At 51.3% G+C, this 26,180-nt stretch overlaps 1 protein-coding gene across 2 annotated transcripts; it reads left to right on the top strand.

The window, feature by feature from the left end:
- Nucleotides 1-2,449: 2,449 nt before the first annotated feature.
- RCC1L (RCC1 like) lies at nt 2,450-26,180 on the top strand. 2 transcript variants are annotated; one of them, XM_043914915.1, is made up of 11 exons: nt 2,452-2,832; nt 6,432-6,561; nt 9,336-9,464; nt 10,466-10,532; nt 11,025-11,076; nt 11,828-11,912; nt 14,122-14,303; nt 17,407-17,494; nt 18,297-18,470; nt 20,849-20,934; nt 25,414-26,180. In XM_043914915.1, the coding sequence occupies exons 1-11, from the start codon at nt 2,509-2,511 to the stop codon at nt 25,489-25,491; spliced, it is 1,395 nt and encodes a 464-aa protein (XP_043770850.1). In that variant the 5' UTR covers nt 2,452-2,508; the 3' UTR covers nt 25,492-26,180. The 2 variants fall into 2 exon arrangements, with proteins under 2 accessions (XP_043770849.1, XP_043770850.1); XM_043914914.1 differs by lacking the exon at nt 20,849-20,934 and having other exon boundaries at nt 2,450-2,832.

The following is a 26,180-nucleotide window of genomic DNA, read 5'->3' as shown; positions in this document are numbered from 1 at the left end:
CTTCCTCCATCTTTCCAACCTTGTCTCTTACCTGTCAGCTCCGCACTCAGCTCCTACCACCCCGCCCTCCTGGGGGTGTTGGGGTTGGAGGTTGGGGTCCCAAACACACTCCTGGTGTGTGGTCAGGTAGCATGTCATTGAAGGAGTCACACAACAGAGGCAGCTCCTGAGCTGCCAGGCATCTCTCTTTCCATCAACACTAGAGGCTTTGCTAATTAGTTTAATGAGTGTTAGAAATGGGTTTAATGAAATTAGCAGCTTGTTAGTTGGTGGATCAAAGTTCAATGAGGAGAGGAGAAACCACCTGTGATTTGAACAGGGGAAGTTTAATATGAAGAATTATTAGTGCTAACAAGGGTTTGGCTAGCATGAAGTAAAGATAACTCTAAAGAATACAGGCATAGTAGACACAGGGAGCAGTCCCCAACCCTAGGGCTGAGATAGGGGACCCCAGAGATTGTGAAGGACTGGGAAACCTGGCATACTGAGTCGACGGGGTCACAGAGAGTCTCGATATGACTTGAGCAACTGAACAACAAAAGAAAGAGGCCACCCCCAGAGCTGAGACCCAGACCTCGCTGGTAAAGACTGAACCACGGCTCACTGAATGGTAGGGGTCATTGTAGCACTGTGCTGGCAAAGGTCACAGGAGATGTGCACTCTGGTACTTTACAGAAATCCACTCTTTTGTTGGGGGACAATGAAAGTCTCCCACGGGGAGGGGCTTCATGGGAGGCATTTTGCTGTGGCACCGCCTGAGGGGGCTGCTCTGTGCTGCCGCCCACCGCCTGCTGCAGCAGCTGGTGCTGGTTGTGGGCATCATTGGCTGGGCTGCTAAAGTAGCGGCACCCTCTGGTTGCAGATGTGGGTATTGGTCTGCTCCTGTTTGGAGTAATCGAAGAAGCTTGATTGGGTATGAGAGCTCCCCCTACCGGCCTGTTCGGTTGTAGCTGAGTTTCTTGAATCAATTCCACTCCTGGTACGAATCCAGTTTTAAAGTACTCCCAAGATCAGTTGGTAAAGAATCCGCCTGCAATGCAGGAGACCCCGGTTCGACTCCTGGGTCGGGAAGATGCCTTGGAGAAGGGAACAGCTACCCACTCCAGTATTCTGGCCTGGAGAATTCCATGGACTGTATGGTCCCTGAGTTGGACATGGCTGAGCGACTTTCACTTTCCCTAGATCAGACAGTAAAGAATCTCCCTGCAGTGACGGGGAACAGGGGTCCATCCCTGGGTTGGGAAGATGTTCTGGAGAAGGGGAAGGCTACCCACTCCAGTAGAGGAGCCTGGAGGGCTGCAATCCATGGGGGTCACAAAGAGTCCAACACGACTGAGGGGCTAAGCACAGATCAGTTCGGATTGCTTTGTTGTCCTGGAGTGTGCCTGGTGTTCATTCTATGAAACATGTTCCTACTGTTCTGTGGTGAAATGTGATTGATGTTTTACCCTTGTGTAGGGCTATTTTATAGAGGATGGTGGAGGGAAACTGAGTGATAAGATGTGGTAGCTGTGAGACTGCTCCTCAAAGGCCTCCAACTACAGGTAATGTAATTAAGCAAAGCTATGAAATCTGGCCTCTGTTTGTACCGAGGTCATGCTTCCCTTGGACTACTCCCAGTGACTGAATGAGGCGGGGATAGACACGCAGGCAGACCAGATCTTGGGAGGCATGGATTCCCCTGACGGTCGTCTTGGGCGCCAGGATTCCCTGGTGACCTTACCAAGCCTTCCTTGGTAAGCATAGGACACTTTTATTCAGACTTCCTTCTCCCTCATTTAGAGTCAGATTGTATCATGGCCTAATGGTTCTCCCAGCTTTCCCAGCACCTCCCTTCTCCTTTTTCTCTTACAGAGATGTTTCCCCTAATAAAATCCTTGCCCATCTAATTCCAGGGAGGTGTTGTTGACTTAAAAAACCTCAGCTAAAACGAACAAACAAAAAAAACCTCAGCTAAAATTGGGAGGCTTCCCTTGTGGCTCAGATTGTAAAGAGTCCGCCTGCAATGCAGGAGACCCAGATTCAATCCCTGGGTGGGGAAGATCCCCAGGAGGAGGGCATGGCAATTCATTTCAGTATTCTTGCCTGGAGAATCCCATGGACATGAGCGACAGTGGATTGGGGGGAGCACTATGCTGGAGTCGTGCAGGGCGGGCAATCCCTAATATTTTACTTCTGCTGACTGCCCAAAAAGCAAAGGACCTTTTTGAGCTGAAAGGGCTCGCCAGGGGCGGGAAGGTGCTCAGCAAACGTGCGCTGTGCGGGAAGGTGAGTTCAGGGTAGCTTCAAGCCTGGAGAAAGGTTGCGCAGTAAGACGGGCCGCGACCGATCCCCCAGGATCTCTCAGGATCGGGGGATACCAGGTTCTGCTTAGCCCTCCCGCCGCCCTCTCAGCGCCTTTGCTTTCCGCCAATAGTAAACGAGGCCGCAAAGCTCTTCCGCAGGGGCGTAAGGTCAAGGGTCACCAATATGGCGGCGCCCAGGAGTTGAGAAGGCGTGAAACGGAGGATGGGGGTGGCGACGCTAGCGATGGGCGCTCGGCTGGGGCGCCGGCTGAGCGCTCTGGGGCCGGGCCGCGGACAGTGGACAGCGGCCGGGCGCTCGCGGAGCCGGCGCGAGGCGGCGGAGGCCGAGGCGGATGCGCCCGTGTTCCAGTACGTGGGCGAGCGTGCGACTCGCGCCGACCGCATCTTCGTGTGGGGCTTCAGCTTCTCCGGGGCGCTGGGCGTGCCCACCTTCGTGCTGCCCGGCTCTGGACCCCAGCCCCGCGCCGGGTCGCGGCCGCGCCGCAGAATCCAGGCTGTGCCCTACCGCCTGGAGCTGGAGCAAAAGGTGAGGACTGCGGCTTCTTCCCTCCCTCCCTCGGTGCCGCTCTTTAGCCTTCGCCGTTTCTCCTGAGATCCTCTTGGAGGGTTGGCGACGCTCGGTGGACAAACTTCGGGGAGAACGACCCTCGAGCGGGCCCCAGGCGGGGAAGGTGTTGGGGCTCTGCCAGGATTTACGGAGTGGCCGAAACGTGCCAGGTGTTGTGTCCGGCTCGCGTCACTCGCGCGACACCCCGTGAGCCGGGGTCGTTGCCACAGTTACGGGAGAGGAAAGGGAGGCTCAGAGAGGTTAAGAGACCCGCCCACTGCCCACAGTTGGTGGGTGTTCGGTACTTAGGGATTCGCCCTCGGGCCAGACTCCAGAAGTCTGCTGCTAGGAAAGCGGACTACAATGTGTGAGAAAATGTGGGCCGGCTGGAGTCGGTGAATAGCTCTGAAAGGAAATGTTAACTGGAGTAGTAACAGGAATGAGGATGAAAGGTCTAAACACACTGGAATGGCTGCACAGGAGACCCCTGAGTTGACTCAGACTTGAAAAGATGTAGTGAAGTACAGCTCCCGGAGGGCGCCTTATTGTGGCAGCCAGTATTTAGAAAAGCAAAAATGCATGTTTAGGATAGGTTCTTGCTTGGCGTGCTTGTGGACATCTTGGTAAGTGGTGGAAAAGAAGCAGATTTGACCACCTTGGCTTCTGACTTCTCTGTCAAGGATAAATGATCTTTTGCCCTAAATAGGGAGCATCAGAGAAACAGGGATTAAGCTTCAGTGAAAGGTTGTTTGACTTCTTAATACTGAGTTGTGAGAGTTATTTGTGTGTCCTGGATGTAGGTCCTTTATCACATATATGATATGTGCACATATTTTCTGCCAGTCCTTGATTTTCTTTTTATTTTAATAGTGTCCTTGAGGAAGCAAAATTATTGAATGAAGTTCAGTTGATGAGGTTTTCTGGTGTGGATCAGGCATTTGGTGTATCTAAGAAGTCTTTGCCCATCCCAAGATTGCAAAGATAATTTTCGTATGTTTTTGTCTAGGATCTTCATAGTTTGAGTTCTTATATTTTTGTCTGTGAGCCAGTCATTTGAGTTAATTTTTGCACATGGTATGTGGGCTTCCCTGGTGGCTCAGTGGTAAAGAATACGCCTGCCAATGCAGGAGTAGTGGTTGGGAAAGATCCCCTGGAGGAGGAAATGGCTACCCACTCCAGTATTCTTTCTTGGGGAAATCCCAAGGACAGAGGAGCCTGGCAGGCTACAGTCCGTGGGTTCGCCACAGAGTCGGACAGACTTAGCGAGTGAACAACAGCAGCTAACTTTTCTGTAATCTCGGCAGTCAGTCTCCTCTGCTGTGTGTGGCTGCTGACCTTGCTTGGGTTTTTGTTTTGTTCTGGCCTCCTCCCCCAACTGTCTTTTTTTTTTTTTAAGTTAGACTTCTTGGGGTTTGCCAGTGATTTGGACAGAGGCTGTGCTCAGACACCTTGAGCTAATAAGTTTTCTGCTCTCCACCTTTGATTCTGCGTGTGCGTTGGGGATCACATTCAAAGTTCAGCCTGATCTCAAGTCGGCCTCAGCTTTTCTTCCTACTGGGAGCTCCTTGTGCAGTTTCCCTGTCAGCCATGCAGGTGTGAGAGCTTTCTGTGACCCTCATTTCTAGGACCTGCCTGTTACATTGCTGGCTGGCCTGCCTCTCCTCTTACCCCGGTCAGGATTGCAACCTCAGACTCACAGAATTGTGAATCTTGTTTGTTTCCTTCTGAATTTGCTGTGCGGCATGAGTTTTCACCCTTTACCCCCAATTAAGTCTGTCTAAGCAGGAAAACTGGTGGTTTTCACCATCAGCGCTGCCCTTTTCTAACTTTTCTAACTTCTGAGCTGGGTTAGCTGGAGCAACTCGGGGCAAGAAGTCTACAAACCCTGGTATTCTTACCCGTAGGTCTAGCAGCACTTTGTGAGTAATTTCTTGATTGGTTGCCTTTGATTGACTTCTGGAGCCCTGAAATGGTTGTGGTTTGGTTTTTTGCAGTTTTCTCCAGTTTTATACTTGTTCTTTGGGGGAAAGTTTAGCTAACCTCTTCACACCACCAGAGTTGGAAAGTCCCCTTCTGGTGCCTTATTATAACAAACATTGCTTAATGCTGACTCTGTGTCAGGTATTGTTCAAAGCCTTTTCACATATTGGCAGATTTAATAATATAGCAGGTGCTTCCCAAATATTTGTTGAATGTTGAATAAACAGATGAGAGTAATCATATAGTATTGTGCTGGGCATCAGCTTTGGCACTCAGTTTTCTGTGTTTCCTGCTGTGTGGTCATGGGATGTCTTCTGCCTTCCCAGTGGGTCATTTCCTTGGAGGTGGAGCCATTCCAAGAGACCAGAGAACTGAGCTGTTTTCTTGTTTTTACTAATGTAATCGTGCACCTGTGTATGTTCCATGTGAATGTTACGAGAAAAAATGTCACAGGGCAGAAGGAGGGATCTATAACTTTTGGATGACTCAATTAAACAGGTCATCAAATTTAAAAAATATTTAGCTTGCTTTCTTCAAGATATGCTGGAGTTAAAAAATGTAAAAACAAAACAAAACTCATGTTTGTTCATTATCATGGTAAGCTAGCATTTTCATCAGGATTAGGTTAGATTTACATGTAGTCTCTGAGATCAACTACATAGGCCTTTGGTAAGCTATAAACAGCCAAGAGATAGTGGAGGAACATTAGGGTGACCATTTAATTTGTTCTCACTTGCTTGAGAGTGAACTTTAGGGCATCAAGTGTAAAGCAGGATTGTCTCAGGCCACTCTGGGTATTGTGGAAAGGGAGTTGACCGTATGAAGCCAGGCTGCCTTTGGTTTGTTTCCAGCCCTGCTGAAGACTCAGTTTCCTTATCTGATCTGTGAAGGTGGGGGTCAGCCAGTGTGTCGTATTCACGGTAGCTGTGATTCTTCATGGAAGAATTCTTCATGGAAGTAGTGGTTTGAGACTATAACAGTGAAGCAGAAGGATTAATAGCACGCACTCCGCAATCAGACAGCTTAGGCAAGTTACCGAATCTCTAGGAGGTTTGATTTTCTTATATATCAAATGCTACTATTTCTACCCTTAATAATAATAATAAGCACATTATATAGCTCTTACATTAAGCCAGGTACTGTTTACTCTTAAGAGTTTTAACTATATTAACTCATTTAGTCTTCACAACTACTCCTAACTTACAGGGGAGACACTGTTACTATTTTGCATATAGGGAAAGAGACACAGAGAAGTTAAGTAGTCTGTCTCAGGTTACACGGCTGGTAAAGGTCTACCAGTGGTCAACCCTTTGATTATGCCGAGATTCAAACTAAAACAAAGATAGTCTTCAGGTTTACTCTGTGAGACTGTGTCTTGGTGAATGGGGATCATTTGATACCTAGACCATTGGGTGACTGAAGATTAAATGAGATTGTGCATATCAAGCCCTTAACATATGGTAAACCTCCAGTAAGTGTTAGTTGCTATAGTAATAGTGTTGGTTCTTGAAATGGATAAACAACCTGTGATTTATTGCTGGGAAAACGTACGTCCCATATCAGTCAATGCTTTATGGGAATTTTTTTTTTCCTTTCAGATTTCATCTGCTGCCTGTGGATATGGATTCACGTTGCTGTCCTCTAAAACCAAGGACATTACGAAAGTTTGGGGTATGGGGCTCAACAAAGATTCCCAGCTCGGATTTCACAGGAGCCAGAAAGACAAAAGTAAGTATTCTCACCTTGGTTTCTCTCTGCTGTGAGTGATCTGAAAAGGCACTCTTTGATTTTTAAGAATATGGTTTCATAAACCAAACCATAGCAACAGAATAGATGGAGTCTTTAAAGTGTTGTTTGAAACCATCTAGACCAGATTATTTTTAGCCTGTTTGGTAATAACATTTAACCTTTAGGCAAAGGAGCATTTGCTGATGAGTAAAGGTATTCTTTTTGGCCCCAAAGAGATGACCCTTTTTTCCCCTAACTTGGAGATCACTTGAAATATTCTGCAGTGCCTACAATATGGTCTGAGGGGAAAAATTCAATGAAATCTTTAAGATGGAGGTTTGATTACAGGTATTCAAAACTTGAATTGTAAAAATGTTAATTATTTATAATGACAGTTTTACAAGTAGACAGTAGTAAATCAATTTTAAGTACAATAAGAAGCATTTAAAAAAAAAAGGGGGGGGTAATTACCCAGAGATATACTGGATAAGCCTTCCCCTCCATTTTTTCCTATTCCTTTATTCATATGCAAATATATTTAAAATATAATTTTGATTACAGCATATGTTTTGTTTTCTGCCTTTCTTCACTTAATTTTATATTGGGAGTCTTTTATAAGTTAGTACTGAAGTCTTTATTAGCTGCAAGATGCCACATTACATTTTTTACGCCCTTTACTATATATGGAAATGGACAGAGAGTCTAGTGCACCCAATGTACTGCCACCAGCTCCAACAGTCATCAGCTCACTCTAGTCGTGTTTTATTCAGTCTCTACCATCCCCCTCAACAAATTTGAAGCAAATCCTAACATTATTGATTTTTTTAATAAATATTTCAGTAGATATCTAAAAAAATTAAGGATTCTTAAAAAAAAAGATATCATTATCACACCCAGAAATAATTAGCAATATAGTCATTTGATATCATCAGATATCCAGTGTTTATTTTATTTTATTCTTTTTTTATGGCTGTGCTGCTTGGCTTGCAGGATCTCACTTACCTGACCAGAGATTAAACCCCAGGTAATTAAACTTTCACAGCAGTGAAGGTACCAAATCCTGACATTAGACCACCAGGGAACTACCCCCAGTGTTTAAATTGCCGATTATCTCATGAATATCATTAGGTTTATGTTTTTAAAAATTTATTTGAATCAAGGTCCAGATAAAGGTCAGACATTGTTTGGTTGATAAGACTTTTGAAAGTCTTTTGAGTTTGTGTCCGTCTTTTTCTCCTTGGTATTTATTTATTGAAGAAATCATGGCGATTGTCCTGTGGAAGTGTGCAGTCTGGAGTTTGCTGATTGCATCCCCGTAGTGCTGTTTGATGTGGTCCACTGTCCTCTGTTTCCTGTCGGTTGGTAGCTGGAAGTGGAGCCAGATTCCCGGAGAGCTGCACACTTCAGATTCCCTTCAAGTGTTCTCTCTCTGCTGCTTCCCAGGCCCTGAGGGGTCAGTGACTGTAGTAATAGGAGATGGGAAGTTTTCAGTATTTTAAAATTCAGTATTTTTGCAGTTAATAAGGCTGATACACTAACAGCAGTGTCCAGTGCCTTTGGTTTAGCTTAGAATTACCTCATCTTCTTGTGATAAGTTACAGTTAATCCATGCTGATCAAAAGCTCTCTTTGAATATTATATCAGTCACAAGTGAGTACCAACAGGCATGTATGATAGTAGTGCCATATATTTGGTAAATGAAATGTTTTTAAACATGGGGTTCCTGGGATAAAAGATTGGGGTCATGAGTGGTTGAGAACCAGGACATTTGCAGATCTTACCTCTAGCCTCTGTTACAAATATTCAGAAGCTCATCGTTTAAAATCTACTGTAGTGAAAGTGTTACCTCAGTCATGTCCCTCTCTTTGCGACCCCATGGACTGTAGCCTCAGGCTCTTCTATCCATGGAATCCTCCAGGCAAGAATACTGGGGTAGAGTGCCAATAGAAGTGCCCCTCCTCCAGGGGATCTTCCCGACCCGGGAACCTCCATCATTCCCTGTCTGAGCCACCAGGGAAGCCCAAAACGTACTATAGGAACTCCCTATATAGGCCAGTCTGGCTTCTCCAGTAGGATTATAAAGAACAATAAGATTCTTCTTTGGGGTGCCTTCTAAAACACTTTCCTCCCTTTCTTGCTTATTTAAATATTAAAATTTTCTTTGAATAGATAACATACACACTTCAGAATCCTACAGGCGCAGTTGAATATATAGTGACAAGTCTGCTTTCCACCTCTGTCCTCCAAGCCACACAGCTTTTCTCCCTGAAGACAGCATATGTCAGCAGTTTCCAGTTTATCCTCCTAGAGAGATTTTGTGCATATGGAAGGAAGCACATGCATCTATGTGTTCTTTTTGCTTTAATTCTAAGTGGTATCATGCTATACATGCTATTCTTTACTCTGCTGATGAATTCTAGTGGGGGTTGCAGGAAGAAAGTGCTTTTCCTTTCCTTAAAAATCCAGAAGGTGGGACTTCCCTGGTGTTATAGCAGTTAAGACTCCGCACTACCGCTGTAGGGGGTGCGGGTTCGATCCCTGGTCTGGGAGCTAATATTCTGCAGGCTGTGCATTGTGGCCCCAAAAAAAATCCAGCAGGTTTTAAATGACATGGGAAGAGTTTTCTTTAATAGGACTAAGTAAGCTTTACAGTAACTCATCGTGTGATGGACGCTGGGGCTGGGTGTGGGGCTGGAGTTCTTGTCTTAGCTCTGCCAATAACATCTGTCTCCCAGGCCGTGTAACGTGTGTGCACCTGGTGGTTCTTGTTTCAGCGAGGGGATATGAGTACGTGTTGGAGCCCTCGCCCGTGCCGCTGCCGCTGGACAGGCCCCAGGAGACGCGGGTGCTGCAGGTCTCCTGTGGCAGAGCCCACTCGCTCGTCCTGACGGATGGCGAAGGAGGTGATGGACCTGTTCCAGGGCGTGGGAGGCTGGGGGCCACTTTCCCGCGGTTGGGCCTGAAGCGGCTCCTGGGGTTGAACCCCATCTAGTTAGTGAAGCTGTGGGCGTTTCCCGAGCAAGTTAGTGGGATGGCTCAAGAGAGCTGCGGGGTCGTCCTTGGCAACTCTTTCCTGTTCTCTGCCCTCTGTGGTTCTTGGAAAATCTCTGTCCATTTTTATAAACATGACAGCACACACCGTATCATGACCTACTTTTCCTTAGCCCTGGAGCCACCAAGCCGGACTCTGTGTGTGTGTGTGTGTGTGTGTGTGTGTATAGATGGCTTTTTCTCTTGTACTGAGAGCAGCCTGTTTGCTGACATGCCAGACTGTGTGTACGTGCGTGTGTGTGTGTCGGAGTGTGTGTGTGTGTAGATGGCTTTTTTTCTTAAACTCTTGTACCGAGAGCAGCCTGTTTGCTGATACTTCTTCCACTTGGGGTGGGGGTGGGGAGTTTCCCTAGTCCAAGCTCCTGGCTCACCCCTGGCCCTCTTCAGAAGAGTGGTTGTTTCCAGGGGAAGGTCAAGTTGACTAAAGTTTTCAAATTTCACTTTTTTGGCTCGCTGTGCTTTGTAGGAAATGGTGAAGGTGGTATTAGGAGCTCCTTCAGGGGGAGGCTTGGCGTTGCGGGCAGCCTAGTGACAGGTCCAGGGAATGGGGTGCTGAGGCCTTCCTTTCGCGGGATGTGCTTACCTCATCATGTGGCATTCCTGAGAAGCGCCCCCAGGGCCCAGGCGGGGAGGCAGAAAGCATGGCAACAGTGGCCTGGGCTGTCTTGGCCGGCCTGGACCCCAGCACGCCTGTTGGGGCACCTGCAGAGGCTGGGAATGTTGGAGAAGGAAGTCGAGGGGCAGCTGGGGCGAGTGGTTGGACTAGGAGCACGTGGGAGACCCTCCTCCCAGTCCTGACATTTGAGGATTCCAGGACGTGCAGAGCTGATTTGATTGGCACTTTATCCTTTAGTCTTCAGCATGGGGAACAATTCTTACGGGCAGTGTGGAAGAAAGGTGGTCGAGAATGAAATTTATAGGTGAGTTCCCGAAATTGCTACCCCTTCCCCAGGTTGTGTCGAGTGTTAAACACCTTGTGAGATGTGAGAGACCCCCAGAGTCGTCAAATGCAGTGGGAGGTCCCCGGAAGGCGTGGAGAGCATCATTCTGGTGCGGGTGGGAGGGAGGGCGCCTGAGCCCCGTCTGATGCGGGAATGTCTTTGATTTCATTTGTTGCTTTCACCAGACTGATTAACTTAAAAATTCCACTAGTCTTTAAAAAATTTCCCTCTAGCTCCTCACATTATGCTGGTAGATCTAAATAACATTCAGAAATCTGCAGCATATTAAAGTCACCAAAGGATTTTGTTTTGTTTTACTTTCATGCCCAGACCTACCTCTTCCTTGTATTTGACCCTGAGGGTTTCCCTAACGTTACCGTGTGCATGTGGGGGCCACCTGTTGGGGTGATGAGAGGGGCTGGAATCACCCAGTGCTCACCATGCTTCTCCCCAAATTTCTCCTGGCTGTAGTGAAAGTCACACAGTTCATAGGATGCAGGACTTCGATGGACAGGTGGTCCAGGTAAGAGATGGGGGCTGAGGACCACTGGTCCTGCCCCCCCCCCCCCCCCCCACCACCCGGAGGTGATTTTAAAAGGGTGAAAGTTGGGTGAGGTGATGACAAACTGTTACGGTGATTTTCTGAATTAATAAATGATTTTAGTAAGTATTGTTGCCAGCCTATTCTAGGTCAGGGCTTAGGCCAGCTTGTGGGGATGCATCGTTTAATAAACATTGGGGAGGGTGAGTAACACTCTGGGGAGAGGCAGGTTATATACCAGCCGTATTAGAGTGTAATTTGAGCTGCGTTCCAGGCTGCTTTATCCTGCTGACCATTTTATTCTCATCCATGGTACAGTGCCTGGCACATGGTGGAGACTTACCTGTGTAAATGAGTGTATACAGAAAGCGCTTATGAGAGCACCAGAGGAGATCTGTCACTCCTACCGGGGGTGGACTGGAAGGAGGGAAGGGCTTCTGGAGGAGGGCGTGGTTCCTTGGGTGGAATGGGGCAGAGGGCCGCTCGGGTTCGCTCCTTAGGACACCGGGCGCCGTTTTGTTTTTAGCCAGAGCAGTTTCAGGGGAGCGGGAGACACAGCTGGGCTGTGCTGGATTGAGATCAGCTGTGGAGCAGGGCAGGGCAGCCTGCCGCCCGGCCCCCGGGGCCCTCTGGAGTGGTGGGCGGGGGTGCCTGGCTTTGGGCACTTGGGCCAGGACAGCGGGGCTCTGAGGATTCCTTCTCACCTGTCATCTCGCCTCCGTTTGTGTGGTAGGTCGCCTGTGGTCAGGACCACAGTCTGTTCCTGACGGATCGAGGAGAAGTGTATTCTTGTGGATGGGGTGCAGACGGGCAGACAGGTACTGTCCCTTCCCCCCGGCCCCTCCCCGGGGCTGGCGCAGCTGCCTCTGTCCGGCTCTTCCTTCTCCTGTCCCTTCCTGCGTGTCGCCCCTCTTCCCCCTCACCCCCAGCTCCTGGACTGGACAGAGGACTGGGGCTGCCCCACCATACAAGTCTGAGTCTTTTCAGAGACAAATGCCCCCCTAACGGGAGCTCGGCTTCAACTGATTTGCGAAGAATGTGATTAAGGGAGAGAGGAATGAGAGAGGAGCTTTATCATCCTTTCTGTGTTCCATGTTTGTCTGAAGGGAGGACCTTAAATTTAAGATTTAAGCCTTGTGTAAATCCTCTATCATCCTGCCACCTCAGCATATCATCTTTGTCCCTTGACTCATGTTTTCTCCCAGTCCTTGTTTGTATGTGAACATCATTTAAGGTACTCAGAGGTGTGATTTTTATATGCCTGTTTTATTGTTAAATTTACATGGAACATTTTCCCACGTTGGTATAATTTGCAGTTACAGTTTTTAATATTTGTATGATAGAGCATCCAATTCATGTACTATAAAGTAAATTAATCACTTAGTTATTTTACCAGGTAGCTACTCATTACCCTGTAGTCAGGAGGCATGCTTTTGGCGGGTGGGGGGTGGTGTGCAGTAGCCATTGCAGGTACGACATTTGTCACATATGCATGTCTAGCTTTTCCCTTCATTTGGATTATTGCCCTGCGATAAATTTCCCAGGCATGGGTCAGAGGATCAGAATATTTTCAGTGTACAGATGTACTGATTTAATCATCACTCCTCTAGCAGGGATTATTGTCAGTTTAAGTGTCCTAATTTAATCCCAGTGCCAGTTTTTAAAGCATGCATTTCTTTAGTATCTGCAAAGTTGAAGCTTCCTTTTTATTTTTTCAAATCTTGGTGTGAGTAACTTTTAAAAATCAGCTTTTTATAAAAAGAATGAAATGGATATATCTCTGACAGCACAGACCAAGGAACGAGTGAAAGTCCCAGTGCTGGAGAGAACCGGGCTTTGGTTTCCTGGTGCCACTCCAGAAGCGCTGTGGTCACGTGGCCTCACTGCCCTTGCTCGCCAGGCTCTGAGTCCAGCCCTGCGGGCCCCCTGCACCCCGATCGGGAGCCTCGCTCCTCTGTTGCCGCCGGGCCTTGCACATGCTGTTCCCTTAGCCTGGCATGCTCTTCTTCAAAACTCTCCCTTTCATCCTGCAGACCTTGGCTTGAGGTTATCTCTTCATTGAAGGCTCCCCTGACCATTGGGTGTAAAGCAGTTTCTATCTCAGTATCCAGTTTCTTTCATAACCCTTCAACATTTTGAGTTAATTTTAAAAAGTCTTTTCTTAGTATATAGATTATATTTGGTGTATACAGAAGATGATACATAGGTTTCGCGTTGCCTGTTGCTGGCAGGTGTTGCCAGTCTGACACTGCTTTGGGCCCCATGGAGGAAACCTAGTATAAGCAGGCCTCTGTGGTTTGGGGGTCTCACTCATCAGCTGCCCAAGGGATTACCCTCCATCGCCGAGCTGATGGTGACATTTGCCCTCCTGGCAAGCCCTGCCTTTTCCTCGGCTCACTGTTTACCACACTAGTTTGCCAGTTTCTATTTGTCGTTTTGGGGGGATGGCTTGGGGGGTTGACATGGCATGGGCTCTTAGAAATTTCCTTTGTTTTCTCCCAAGCCCAGCAGTGCCTCAGGAATTGCTTGCTGTAACTTTGGTTTCCCAGTGCATACAGAAGTTATGTTTATACTGTAGTCTATTAAGTGTGCAATAGCATTATGTCTAAAAAAAAACAATGTACCTATCTTGATTAAAAAAATACTGCCTCCAAAATATTAACCATCACCTGACAAGACAGGGTTGCTACAAACCTTCACTTTGTTGACAGTGCGGTGCCTGCAAAGTCAATAGAACGAGCTGTGCCTGTATGTTGTACACAAGGTCTGACGGGCTCATTGTGTGGGGGCGTTTCATCTTGAAAAGGTTTCTAACTTGAGTCAGGCTTAGAAAATATCAAGGGTTTTACATGTAAACAATCACTGTGATGTTTTTTCCTCTTAGAGAACCTGGAACAGGAAGCGGTACAGTGTGCGGAGGGAACTGATTAGGATTCTGAGTTGATCTTTGCAAAGTGCGTAAAACTGTGTTTGGCACATAGTAAGTCAATGCAAGTGTTTGAGTAACACAGTTTTCCATCGTGTCAGGCCTGGGTCACTACAATATCACCAGCACGCCCACCAAGCTGGGCGGAGACCTGGCCGGAGTGAACGTTGTCCAGGTGGCCACCTACGGGGACTGCTGCCTGGCCGTGTCAGCCGACGGCGGCCTCTTTGGCTGGGGCAACTCTGAGTACCTGCAGCTGGCCTCTGTCACCGACTCCACACAGGTATGCGGTCATTGGCAGCCTGGGGCTGGGGGCTTGGAAATGGTGTTAAGGACATGCAGAAGAGGGCCGTCCCCAAGGGGAGATGTACAGGCTGCTCTGGAGGCCTCACCTGAGCTGAGGCTGCCTCTTCAGGGGCCGAGTGCTTGACGATCTCATTGGAACCTAGAAAGAATAGGTTCAAAAGCCATCGTTATCAATACTTCCATAAGCTAGTCCTGGCTTAGAGCAGTAGTTTAGGTATGTCTGTGTGCGCTGTCCTGTTCTGAAAGGGGAAGTGAGGCTGTTTACACACGTTCCTGCGACATCCCAGTGGGCCTCTTGCTGCCGTCCAGCGTGTGTGCCCCCGAGCACACAGGCCCGAGGTGTGCCCCCTGATGAAGACACCGTGTGGCCCCCACGTCTTGCAGGAGAGCCTGCTGCCCGGCGCGTTGTGTCTCCCCATCACGACCCGCCTTCACCACAGGGGGCCACCATCTGTATACTGCAGTAGGGTTTTCAACATTTTATTAGGGAAACTTCCAAATATAAGCAACAAGTAGACCTTATTGCATAATTAATCTCTATGTAGCCATTACCCATATTCAATAATTACCAACTAATGGCCCGTTTAAAAAAAATAGATAATTTACTGTTTTAAATTGTATGACTTATGTGAAGTAATTAGCCTCCAACTAATGAAAAAAAAAGAAAAGAAAAAAAAAATAAATGTTAGGGGAAACACACACACACACACACAAAAAATAAAATAAATTGTATGACTTAGTGGTTTTTAGTATATTCACAAGGTTTTGTGTGACTGTTACCAGTACCTGACTCCAGAACATTTTCATTAACCCTCCCCCACCATCCTCTCCAAAAAGCCCCACACACCTAATGGCCAGTTCTGTTGCATCTGTAATTCCATCTACTTCTCTGTCCTACATTATTTTGAAGCAAATCCTAGACTTTATAGCTATAAATCAGTATGTGTCTCTAAGTGATAAGGATTTAAATTAATATCATCAAGCTTCTGACAACATACAGAAGAGTTTTAAATATATGTTAATAGCTAAAGAAATATGCACAAAGGGATAAAGGTCAGCTAATCAGATGAAAATAATTGGTTCTCTGTGGTCTGACACAGTGGCTAGAAGTGGCTGCAGATTTGGCTCTGAACTTTCTAGTAGCCAAAACAGAAGAAAAGGTGGTCATTTATTATTTTAATGTGTTTATTTTTATTTATTCATTTGGTTGTGTCAGACCTTAGTTGTGGCATATGGGATCTAGTTCCCAGACCAGGGATTGAACCCAGGCCTCCCGGAGTTGGAAGCTCAGAGTCTTAGCCACTGTATCACCAGGGAAGTCCCAGAAAACGTGGTCATTTAATGATTCATTGTTTCTGTAAGATAAACTGCAAATAAAGTGTTCAGGAGAAGGACTGGGCTTCCTGATACCAAGGCCTGAGATCAGTGTCTGCAAGGCCTTCCTGTGGGGACGGGTCTAGGGTCATGTCGTTGTTACCTGTGCTGCATAACAAATGACCCTACCATGTAATGGCTTAAAACAACCCGTATTTATTCTCTCTCAGTTTTTGTGTCACAAATCTAGGGCTGGCTTGGCTGGGTCTTTGGCTGAGAGTCTCTTTCTTGGGGTTCACCTTGGGAAAGCTCTGCTTTTGGGCCCACACTGGTGGTTCACAGTGGGGTACAGGTCCCCATGGACTGCTGGCCCCGGGGCCCCAGGTTCCTCGCTGGCACTTGGCCAGCTCATAGCGGCTGGCTGAGCCTTCCTCAGCTCCTTGCCATGCAGGCTTCTCCACGTGGCGGCTCCCAGCACAGCAGCTGGCTTCAGCCGAGCAAGCAGACGAGAGGGTGAGCGAGCATGTCAGTGAGACAGAAGCCAGTGCTCTACACGTTCATCCCGGCAGTGGCTTCCCCTCACGTTTGCTGGGTTCTGTTCTGTACAAGTAAGTCACCAACGCAGCCCCCCACACAGCAGGGTGCAGACAGCACACGGTGTGACCTGCAGGAGACAGGTCCCTTGTTTGGAAGCAGCCCACCACAGCCCTGATCCTGTATGTGGCCCGAGCCTCACCCTGTCGGGACAGCAGTGGTGCGTTTGCATGGCTCTTTGCTGGAGCGTTTCTCAGCCTTTGCTGAGGGCCTTGTGCCAGAGCCCAGTCGGGCAGAGGAGCCACGTGAGCCGGGTGGTGGACGCCAGGCCCGGCCAGCAGCCTCGTGCCATCTAAGATCAGTAAGCCCCTTTAGTCACCTTAGGGGTCGTTATCCTCCAGCTGTCTCCATCTGCCCGGGACTCTGAAAAGACCCATGCCTGTCACTGAAGCACTTAAAATCCATCTTTCCAAAGTCATTCCTCAGTAGAGGCGCCAAGACCAAAGCCTGCTGGAAGGCTAAGTAGGCCACTTGGCTGTCTTTAGGTACTGCAGGTTCAGAACATCCTGGAGTGAATCCATGCTCATCCCCCCACCCTGGCCCTTCTCCATCATTTCCCACGTCCACTCACCTTCCCCTCTCAAAGTCACATCCCTCTCTCACTTGGAACCCGTACTGCCTCCCTGTTATGCTCAGGGTAGAGACCAGATCCTTACCGCGGTCAGCCGCTGTCCCACGTGGTCTGGTTTCCCCTCTCTCCACCCGCAGCTTGCAAGTACTCCCCCTCGTTCCCAGCTGCGGCCACCCTGACCTGCTGAAACTCCTGAACGTGCCACGCGCGCCTCACCCCCTCTGCACTTCCACCTGCCCGACCTGGGGTTTCCTTCTCTCCACCCGCCGCCCCCGGCTGCTTCCTCCTGACTGCTCTCCCGACATGCACCCTGAGACCCCCCCTGCTCCCCTTCACTGCACTCAGCGCAGGTCCATCCTGCATTCATCTTGGCTGACATCTGCCTCCTCCACTGGACTACACTCCCAGAGCGGGACTGGGTGTCCTGCTCCCTCGTCTCCCCCATGCCCTGTTAGACCCTCAGCACCTGGGCAGTATTGAGGATTTTCTAGGGGAGGGCATGAATGAACTGGGACTTACACCTACCCTGTACATGAAACTGTTTCCAAGTTCTCGCTGGTTTGTCTTCCTCCTAACGGTGTGGCCCCTTCGTCTGATGCAGGTGAACGTCCCCCGGTGCTTGCCCTTCTCAGGAGTGGGGCTGGTGAAGCAGGCTGCGTGTGGGGGCACAGGCTGTGCGGTATTAAACGGTGAGCCCCTCTTGTGGGCTGTTTACTGGGAAGCTGCAGGTGGGATGGGTGCGGAAGGGCTGGTGTCCACTGGGTCCAGCTCTCAGCGTGGGGAGTGGGCCTGTGGGAAGATCAGAGTTCAGTCCACAGAGGGGGAGGGTGACTGATGTCCTTGACAGAAGGCTAGCAGCTGTGATTTATATGTCGACAAAGAGCCAGCATAGAACTTTGTATCACAGACCTCTGGCTTGCTAGCTCCCTCTCCCTAAGCCTGGGCCAAAGACTCCAGCCCTGCCTTCTCCAGAGAGACTGTGCCGAGAGCCCGCGGGCACACAGGGTCCAGATCCTGAGAGCCACGCCCCCTGGGATTACGCATCTGGCCCCACTGATCAGTGTTAAACTTCTTATAACCTGAAAGTCATTGCGAGTTTTAGAATCTGACCAGGAGTCGTGCGGGTACTTGGCTCGATCTCCTGCTCTGTGTCGGGAAAAGCTGTCCTTGTAAGGCTCCCCTGTGTTCACGTGGGGTCTGGGTGATTTATGGAGCAGCCCCGTCCAGCACCCTCAAGATGTGGGATGTTTGTGTTCTGAGATTGGTTAGTTGGCTAGACATCCTTCACAAGCACGAATTTGAAAGAGGAGAAAAGAAACATTAATTTAAGTGTCTATCTCAACATGTTCTTGCCAAGCAAGAAGAGGGAAAAGAAAAAAGGAAAAAAAATGCATGTGGATGTAACACATCTTGGTGGTGTGGTTTGAATTTCTTGAGAGGGAGGGCTGTGCTTGGTTTGACTTCCTGACCGTTGTTTTTACTGTAATCCAGGAGAAGGACATGTTTTCGTCTGGGGCTATGGAATTCTTGGGAAGGGACCAAACCTCTTGGAAACCGCTCTTCCAGAAATGATTCCACCCACTCTCTTTGGCCTGACGGAGTTCAACCCGGGCGTCCAGGTTTCCCGCATTAGCTGCGGACTCAGCCACTTTGCCGCCCTGACCAGTAAGTGACCGAGCCCATGCGGCCCCAAGGCCTGGCCGGGCCTCTGCCTCTCGGGTTCAGCCCCAGGCCCGGGGCCGCTCTCAGGCTCCATCCGTCCAGTGGAGTGGCGCCCTTGTGTGGATAATTAAAGAGAGCGGCTGATCCAGAAGTTGTTTGGCTTGAGGTTGTGTAATGTGTGTCTCCTTTTCATCCCGGAGGTTTGTTTTCAGTTCATCTGGTTTGTGGTTAGGCTAACGTTACAGTGAGTTTCTCAAGAGGACACCGTCAGTGGTTGGAAGAGGGGACCCTGGAGTGGGCCCGGGGGAAACCAGTGGGGGTTTGGCGACATCCGTGGTGGGCGAGCAGGAAGTGACCGCGCAGGGCTTCCTCCTGGTCCCCTGGCCGTGCCCACCCCTTATCCAGCCTGGAACGCAGGAGGCGCATGTGTCAGACAGGCCTGTGGTTTCCAGGAGGAGGACGTGCCCGGTTTCTCCAGAGTGCCGGGGGAGAGTGATCAAAGGGGAGGCGGAAATGGAGGCTTTCTTAGAGGTCTGCCCAGTTACAAAGCCATGAGCTCTCCAGTTACCCTGCAGACCTCCAGCGTGTCTGCGCTTCTTGATTACAGCCCTCATCCCGCCACCGCGGCTGTCGGGCCAATTTGCTTCTCTTTAGTTGACTTGAAATGTAAGACTGAGCTAAATAGATTTCATTTTATGACTTTTAAGTATTATAAATTTGCTTTTTCCTTGCAACTTAAAGCCCTTTTTGTCTCACAGCAAGTAGTTATTTTCTTCTTAAAACATCTGGGCTGGGACAGTCAGTTTGGGGTCACCTTCGTCTGTGTTCTCTGGCCTCCTGCTAACGTGAGGACCGCTCCAGATAAGCACCCTCTGGAGGTTCCAGAGTCCTCACCACCTCTCAGTCACGGCCTGCATCTCGGGTTTGGGGGTTCTGAAGCAGCGGCAGCTGCTGTGCTGGTGGGTGTAGTGTTGTCTGACCGCACTGAGGCACCCCAGTGATAGGGGGACCTGGGTGAACCCTCACCACCCCCCACGCAGGGTCGGCCACCTCCATCTGCAATTGTGTGTGTCACATGAGCGTTTTAAAGCTGTTCTGATGTGGCAAAGAGAGTCAGTATGGGTGAATTCTAGAGGTAATGATTATCTGTAATTTCTCAAATGTTTAAGGCTTAAACTGTGTGCAAAGTCACGAACTTCAGAATCCACACACGGCCTTCACCTACGACTAAGGTAGATTCCTTTGTCTGCTGTTCTGCCATGTAGCCGTGTGGGTCACACGGAAATGAAATCCTGCTTAGATTGCCCCCAGAACCCAACAGCCACCCTCCCAGTGAACTGTTCCTCAGTCGAGGGCACCCCGGGGCCCGGTGTCTCCCCTGCCGCTGGGCCTGGCGTTGGCCTGCGGCCATCTGGTGGTTGGAGTTGGTTTACCCTGAGGTGTCCTTTCAGGGGGAAGGCCAAGGAGAGCGGGCAGAGCAGAGGGCTCTGACGTTGTCACCGAAGGGCCCTTTACTGAGTCAGCGGGTGGCTTCAGTCCCAGCTCCTAGTGTCCTTTCTTCTTCCCACGACCAGAGGCTTCTGCCCGCTGGGGCTGGTGAATGGAGCCTCTGCTGAGGACGCCCCAAGCCGGTGCGGGAGGAAGTCTGGACCGAGGGCCCTTCCCAGTCTGGGGCTTCGTCCTGGAGGCTGCGGTTCCCAGAGCCCCAGTCTGGCTTCAGTGTCCTGGCTTGTCCCTACAGCACTCTGCCTGCCCTCTTCCTTCGTGGCGCTTGTTACAGTTGGAAATCATGCATTTGTTGGGTTATTTATTTTTCGCGGTTGGACTGGCTCCCCCCGGACGAGGATGGGAGCATGCCTGTTGGTCCCCCTGCCGCCCCCGCTTCTAGCACGCAGATGCAGTCCCAGCCCAGAGAGGCGCCCCGTCACCATGTGTCACTTGACCAAATGCTCCTGAGACCAGACAAGGAGTGACAGATTATCCTACTTCTCACTCTGTCAGGGTGTGGCCGGGATTTGAGGATGCGAGATCTCAGGATTGTGGAGGGCAGGTCACACAGCTGGGTGATGGGGGGTGTTCGCAAGGGCTGAGCAGAGGGGGCTGTGTGCACAGGAGCTCCTGGGCCCACCTCCGGGCACGTGCTCACCTCCCCTGAGAAGGATGCTGCGTGAATCTGGGCTGGGACACCCAGATTTGGTTTGGGGATGGTACTGTTTACTTGTCCCTTCAAAAGCAAGCATTAATAAAGCCGGGGAGAAATTGAAGGTTAACATTGATCTTTTTGTACCAGTTTCTAGAAGGCCTATTCTCATGACCCTTCCTCCTCTTGGAGACTTGCCCTTGGCCTAAGCCCCAACCAAGCCACCGTTCTTTCTTTGCAGACCGAGGAGAGCTGTTTGTGTGGGGCAAGAACATCCGAGGGTGCCTGGGAATCGGTCGCCTGGAAGACCAGTACTTCCCGTGGAGGGTAAGGCTGGGCCGGGCGGCCTGAGGGCGTGGCTGCGGAGCTGACTCTGGACGCGGCAGCCAGGCCGGACCGGGTCCCAGAGTTCCGTTCTCGTGCTGTCCTGAGGGCGCCTCAGGGAGGAGTGAGCTGCAGGCTGGGGTCCCGGCTCTCCACGGGGGAGGGCGTCGGGATGAAGGAGCTGACGTGCCAGGAGCTGTTTACCGAGGCCTGTGGAGAGGAGTGTTTTACAGCGAATTTAAAAGAAAGCAGGATGTTTAATATTTAGAGTGCCTTACCACAGCCACCAGACTCAAACATAAAGGCTTTTCTCAGGAGGAGGGTGCAATTATACAAAAAGGCTCATTTCAAAATTAAAGGGGAAGGAGATTCCTTCCTCAGTTGTAGTTTATCTTCACGTTGTTTAGTAAGTCAGTTCTTTAAGTTCTTCTAAACAAGGATATTTATTCTTTTGAGTACAGAACATATGGACCTGGTACAAAACGTATTGTGAAAAATAAGCCTCCCGTCCCCTGTCCCAGAGGCAGCTTCTGGTTTCATGCTTCCCTTCCGGAGGTGGTCTCTGTAGAGAAGCAGGCGCTCGTGTGCATGCACGCTTGTGTGCGTGTGTGTGCCTAAATGTTTTGTCTTGAAGGGTCATTTTTAATAATGTGTTTTGAGGTTGTGTGCATCTTTTAAAAAAACACATAAAAATGCAAAAGAAATGTTTTAAATTTTTAAAAAGAAGATTTATCTGTCAAAAACCCACAGAAAGTGTCTGGAGGCGCTTTGGTATTTCAGCGGCTGTTTCTCCCAGCCCTTCCCTTAGCGGCTGGCTCTCCTGGCTCCCGTGAACTCGGCTGGCCCTGCCTCCGGTGCAGTCTCTAAAAGACACTGGTCAGAAGGGAGGCTTTGAACTTGCTGGGGGAAGATGAGTGTGCCCCCGAGTTGTTCCCAGCCTGGTGGGGCAGCCCTGCTGTCCCCTGGGGACCCTAGCCCAGGAGAGGAGCGGCGCTGCGGCAGCAGGCAGTGGCCGGCTGCTCCAGGGGTGAGAGCGTGGGGCAGTCAGGATCCCGCTTGTCCTTCGGGAACTCCGACCCCACCCAGAGGGCTCCCTTCTGCGGGGGCAGCTTGGGAAATGGCCAAGCAACCAGGTATTGAATGAATGACCACTGTGACTCGGGGCTCCCCACCTGCCTTCATTTTCTCTAAATTAGAGCAAACATCAGCTGTGAAGTCAGGTTTGACATCATAGGGTATCTTTACTGTGGAGGTGGCCGGGCCAGGCTTGGCCTCTGAGGCAGAGCAGGGGGCGCCAGGCCTGCAGGAGGACCCCTTGCTCTTCAGGCTGGACCCCTGAGCATCCCTCTGACATGCTCCCGGCTCCTGCGCCGTCAGGGCAAGGACGCTCTGGTCTGTTCTGTGACGGCCGCCCTCGGGCCACATGCTGTCTCCTCTTGGGCATCTGCAGAGCTCCTTCGCCCCCTTGGCACCTTTTGGTTAAGGTGGGAGGATGGTGCTGAGGTCCGTGCCAGCTCCAGGATGTGGGGCTGGGGCTCGGGGAGAGCAATGGAGACAGGAGCCAGGTTTTGGATCAGCTAGGTTGGAATCCTTAAAGGTTAGTCTGATGTTGAGTAGTTGGACCTTTCTCCAGTCTGTTCTGTTGTCTCACTTAAAAAAACAATTGCAAGTGATTTTTATTCCTTAAAAAACTAGATTTTCTAACTCATCTTCAGCAGGGGATATGTTACATCATTTAAAAAGTATTCCACAAAAGGGGAAAAAAAAAAGTAAAACTGTATTTGTAGCTCCTATAGTGGTACTAACTGGTTACTCTTAGATGCACAGAGCTGGGGCTTTTCTCATGGTTCACAGGCCCAGGAGGTGACGTCTGAGTCACCTGATCCAAGCCTCTCCTTCCGGAAGCATGTAGGATGTCTTCCTGCTCCACGTTGGTGGTCAGAGAGGTTCAGTGATCTCTTTAAGGCCACACACCTAGTGAGAAGCAGAGCCCAGATTCGGATTCAGTGTCTGACTTTGAGATGTCACCAAGGCCCCCCTCCCCTGTGAGGGCCTGAGCTGGGTCCCCTGCCGTGGGAGCCCTCTGCGCAATAGCGGCCCCGCGGGCCTGGGCTCAGTCTGCACCCCGCCCAGGCGGTGCTCTCCCTCTCCATAGCAGGGTGACGACCATCCTGGGGGCGAGGCGCCCTGCTGGTGAAGGTGGGTTGTCCCCCCAGCCTGCGCCCCTGCACCCGCCTCCCCAGGCTCAGCGGTCCGCTGGGCCGGGCTGCAGTGCGAGCTTGGTCCTTTGCAGACCGTGCCTCCCCTGCGCTGTGCGCCCCTCTGGTTGGTTGGCGCCCAGGCTCGGGACCCTCTGCCTTCAGGGCCCCTTTCTTGGCCTCCGGCAGTTGTGATGCCCCGGGGGAGGGTGCCCTGTGGGGCCGGGCCTCCTCGCAGGCTGGGCGGGCTCCCCTCCGGGGTGTGGCCCCACCTCTGGGTGCTGGGCAGGGTGTCTTCGGGTGCAGCTGAGAGGGGACGTGGTGAGTCTAGCGGCCCGGTCACAGCCGGTCCAGTGTTCCTTGCGGCCTTCCTCTGTCCCTGACCTGGTGGGCGTGTGTCCTCTGTCCTTCACCTGGTGGGTCTATGTCTTGGGAGCTTGTCCTTGTGTAGAGAGTTGCTCCTACACTAATTCTGCTCATACTTTTCAGAGTTACTCAGGCCAGATAGGGTTCGGCTTCTGGAACTGTTTGCCTTTGCGATAATGGGAATGTAAATTGGTTTAAAATAGAAACTCCTTTTAACCTTGGGGCGGACACAAACAGAACACGGCTGAGGGCAGCCGTCTCTTGGACTCAGTTCAGAGGCTCAGGGGCTGGTCGCCGGGGGAGCCGCCTGCTTCTCCCCAGAGAGGCTCCCGGGGCCAGCATCAGCCAGGGCCACGTGGCCCCCTCTGCTTTGGGCTCTCGAGCCACAGCCCTTGGGGAATGAGGACAGAGGCGCGCAGAGAGTGGCCTCCCCCGGGAAGGTCAATAAAGGCGCCCTCGCAGCCGGGGAGGTTGCTGGGAGCTCACCTGGCTGGTCACCCCGGGCAGCGTGTTTTCTTCTGCTTCCATGGCCAGCCCGGAACACTTTATGCAGCTCTGAGCCTTTGCGATGAGCCGGGGGCACCGCGGCGTGTTTGCTCAGTGATTCCTGTAACAGGTTTTGCTGAGGGCGTTTGTTTAGAGCAGGGCGGGCAGCATGACTTGGTGCTACTGTCCGTTTGCCTTGCAGCCCGAAGCCCTTAATGGACTTGTCTCTGAACCGTGGACGCTGCTGCCTCTGGGCTTTTAAAAGGCCAGGCCATCTGGCCGGGGCCGTCCCCTCGGAAGCTCAGTAAACTCGGCAGGCTGTTGCAGGGCTGTCTCCAGCTGTCACTTTGCCGCCCTGGGAAGGGCGGGCAGGACGCGGGTGCAGGCAGAGGCCGAGGAGGGGCCGGGGCGGGAGCTCTGTCTAAGGAGACACTGCACCCCCACCGGCTCTCTGCACCCAGAGTCTCTGGACGAGCAGAAACCAGTGAGAAGTCGTTTCCAGTTCCGAGGGAAGGTGGGGAGCAGGGCAGATGATGACTTGGTGGTATCCAGAGGCAATAATAGCTTTCTTTTCTACTGAATGTCATTTTATTTGGTAGCCATGTGACTATCACCTATTTGAATCAATAACAGTAATAATAACAACAATAATAATACAACAAAAAAAATACAACAACAACAATAGGAGAAAGCCAAGTGCCCTTCTCCTGGAGAACTGGGGGGCTGTGTGGGCCTGGGGACCCTGCTTGTGTCATGGGCACCGTGAAGTGTGTGTGTGTAGCGTGTGTGTCTGTGCCCTTCTCCAGGGCTCAGCTGTGGAGCTGCGGGACGCTGAGCGCCCGTGTAAAGGCCAGCAGGCCAGGCCCTAGCCTCCACACCCGCGCGGGGTTGTCTGCACGTCGCCCAGAGGGCTGGCCCCGCCGGTGATGAAGTGCTGGCAGGGCCGCCAGCCGGGCCTCTGGCCCCTTGAGACGCAGCCAGCACGCCTCCCCCAGGGTGCACGGGACTTGGGAGCAGCCTGCCCAGGCCTGGGGCTGATGGGTGCGGCGGGTGAAGACACTGGGCTGGCAGTGGGCCGTAGTGCGCCCGCGGGCAGGACCGGGCGGGACGGTTTCTGGAGCCGCTCAGGGAGCTGTCTGGTGACCCCTGGGGCAGACCCCTCTGGGGAGTCCCCCTCACAGGGAGCAGCCTCTGGGGGGTGTCCCCGTCCTGGGACGGTGCACGCAGGGGCCCAGAGCGGCCTCTTGGGGGTGCGGAGTTGGGATGGCCCTTCCCAGCTGACCTGCCAGGTGCGTGTAAGCCCCCATTTCCAGGTAGGCGGCTGAGGCTGAGCGGTTCCGTCGCCGACCCAGATGCAGAGCCAGGGTCAGGCCCGCGCTGGGCCCCCGCTAGGCCCCCTCCCCTCACCGTGCACCGGGTCTTGCTTTTTCAGGTGACTATGCCTGGGGAGCCCGTGGACGTGGCGTGTGGTGTGGATCACATGGTGACTCTGGCCAGGTCCTTCATCTGAACTGCCTTCTCGATCTGCTGGAGCCCGGCCCTGGCCTCAGGACCGCCTGGCCTGCTCAGCCAGGGCGGCCGCGGGGCTCTGGCTGGGGCCCGAGAGGGTCAGGGCCCTCCGTGCGCTGGGCCGCGCTTCCCGCAGCCTGGAGCGGGGTGCCTGGAAGTGCTGGAGGCGGTCCCCCCTCCTGCCCAGGGTGAGGCGCTTGGCACAGACTCTGCCTCTGGGCTGAGTGGCCCTGGCGGGGCGAGGGGGATCTGCTTCATCTCTGCTCCTTCCCGGGGACACCCGGTGGCATCCGCTGTCACGTCTGGTCTGCAGAGAGCCTATCCGCTCAGCCGTCTCTGCGCGCTCTGGGATACCCGCTGACGGCCCTGCACCGGGTCCTCCCTGGAAATGCCCGTGGGCACCAGCCTGCAACCCTGTGGGCCTGCAGCAGTCACCTACCTTCTAACACTTCTTCCTGCCTGGCTCGGAAGACTTGAGAGGCCCCTTGGGAAGATGAGCAAGGCCAGATTTCTACGGGCCAAGGGCTTTGAACACAGTCCGCAAAAGCTTGGCTGGAGTGCTCGCCTTGGAGAAGGAAAACTCAGACGGTGAAAAACATTTGCGTTAGTAACATAACATGTCCTTATCTTTAACAATCTTTTAAAAGTCTTTTTCGGAATAAAGTCTATTTTCTGCCTTTTCATTTTTAA

Source organism: Cervus elaphus, chromosome 10 (assembly GCF_910594005.1).
Source record: "Cervus elaphus chromosome 10, mCerEla1.1, whole genome shotgun sequence".
NCBI classification, from domain to species: domain Eukaryota; kingdom Metazoa; phylum Chordata; class Mammalia; order Artiodactyla; family Cervidae; genus Cervus; species Cervus elaphus.
The sequence above is the reverse complement of the archived record's forward strand: the minus strand, read 5'-3'. Positions and strand labels throughout refer to the sequence as shown.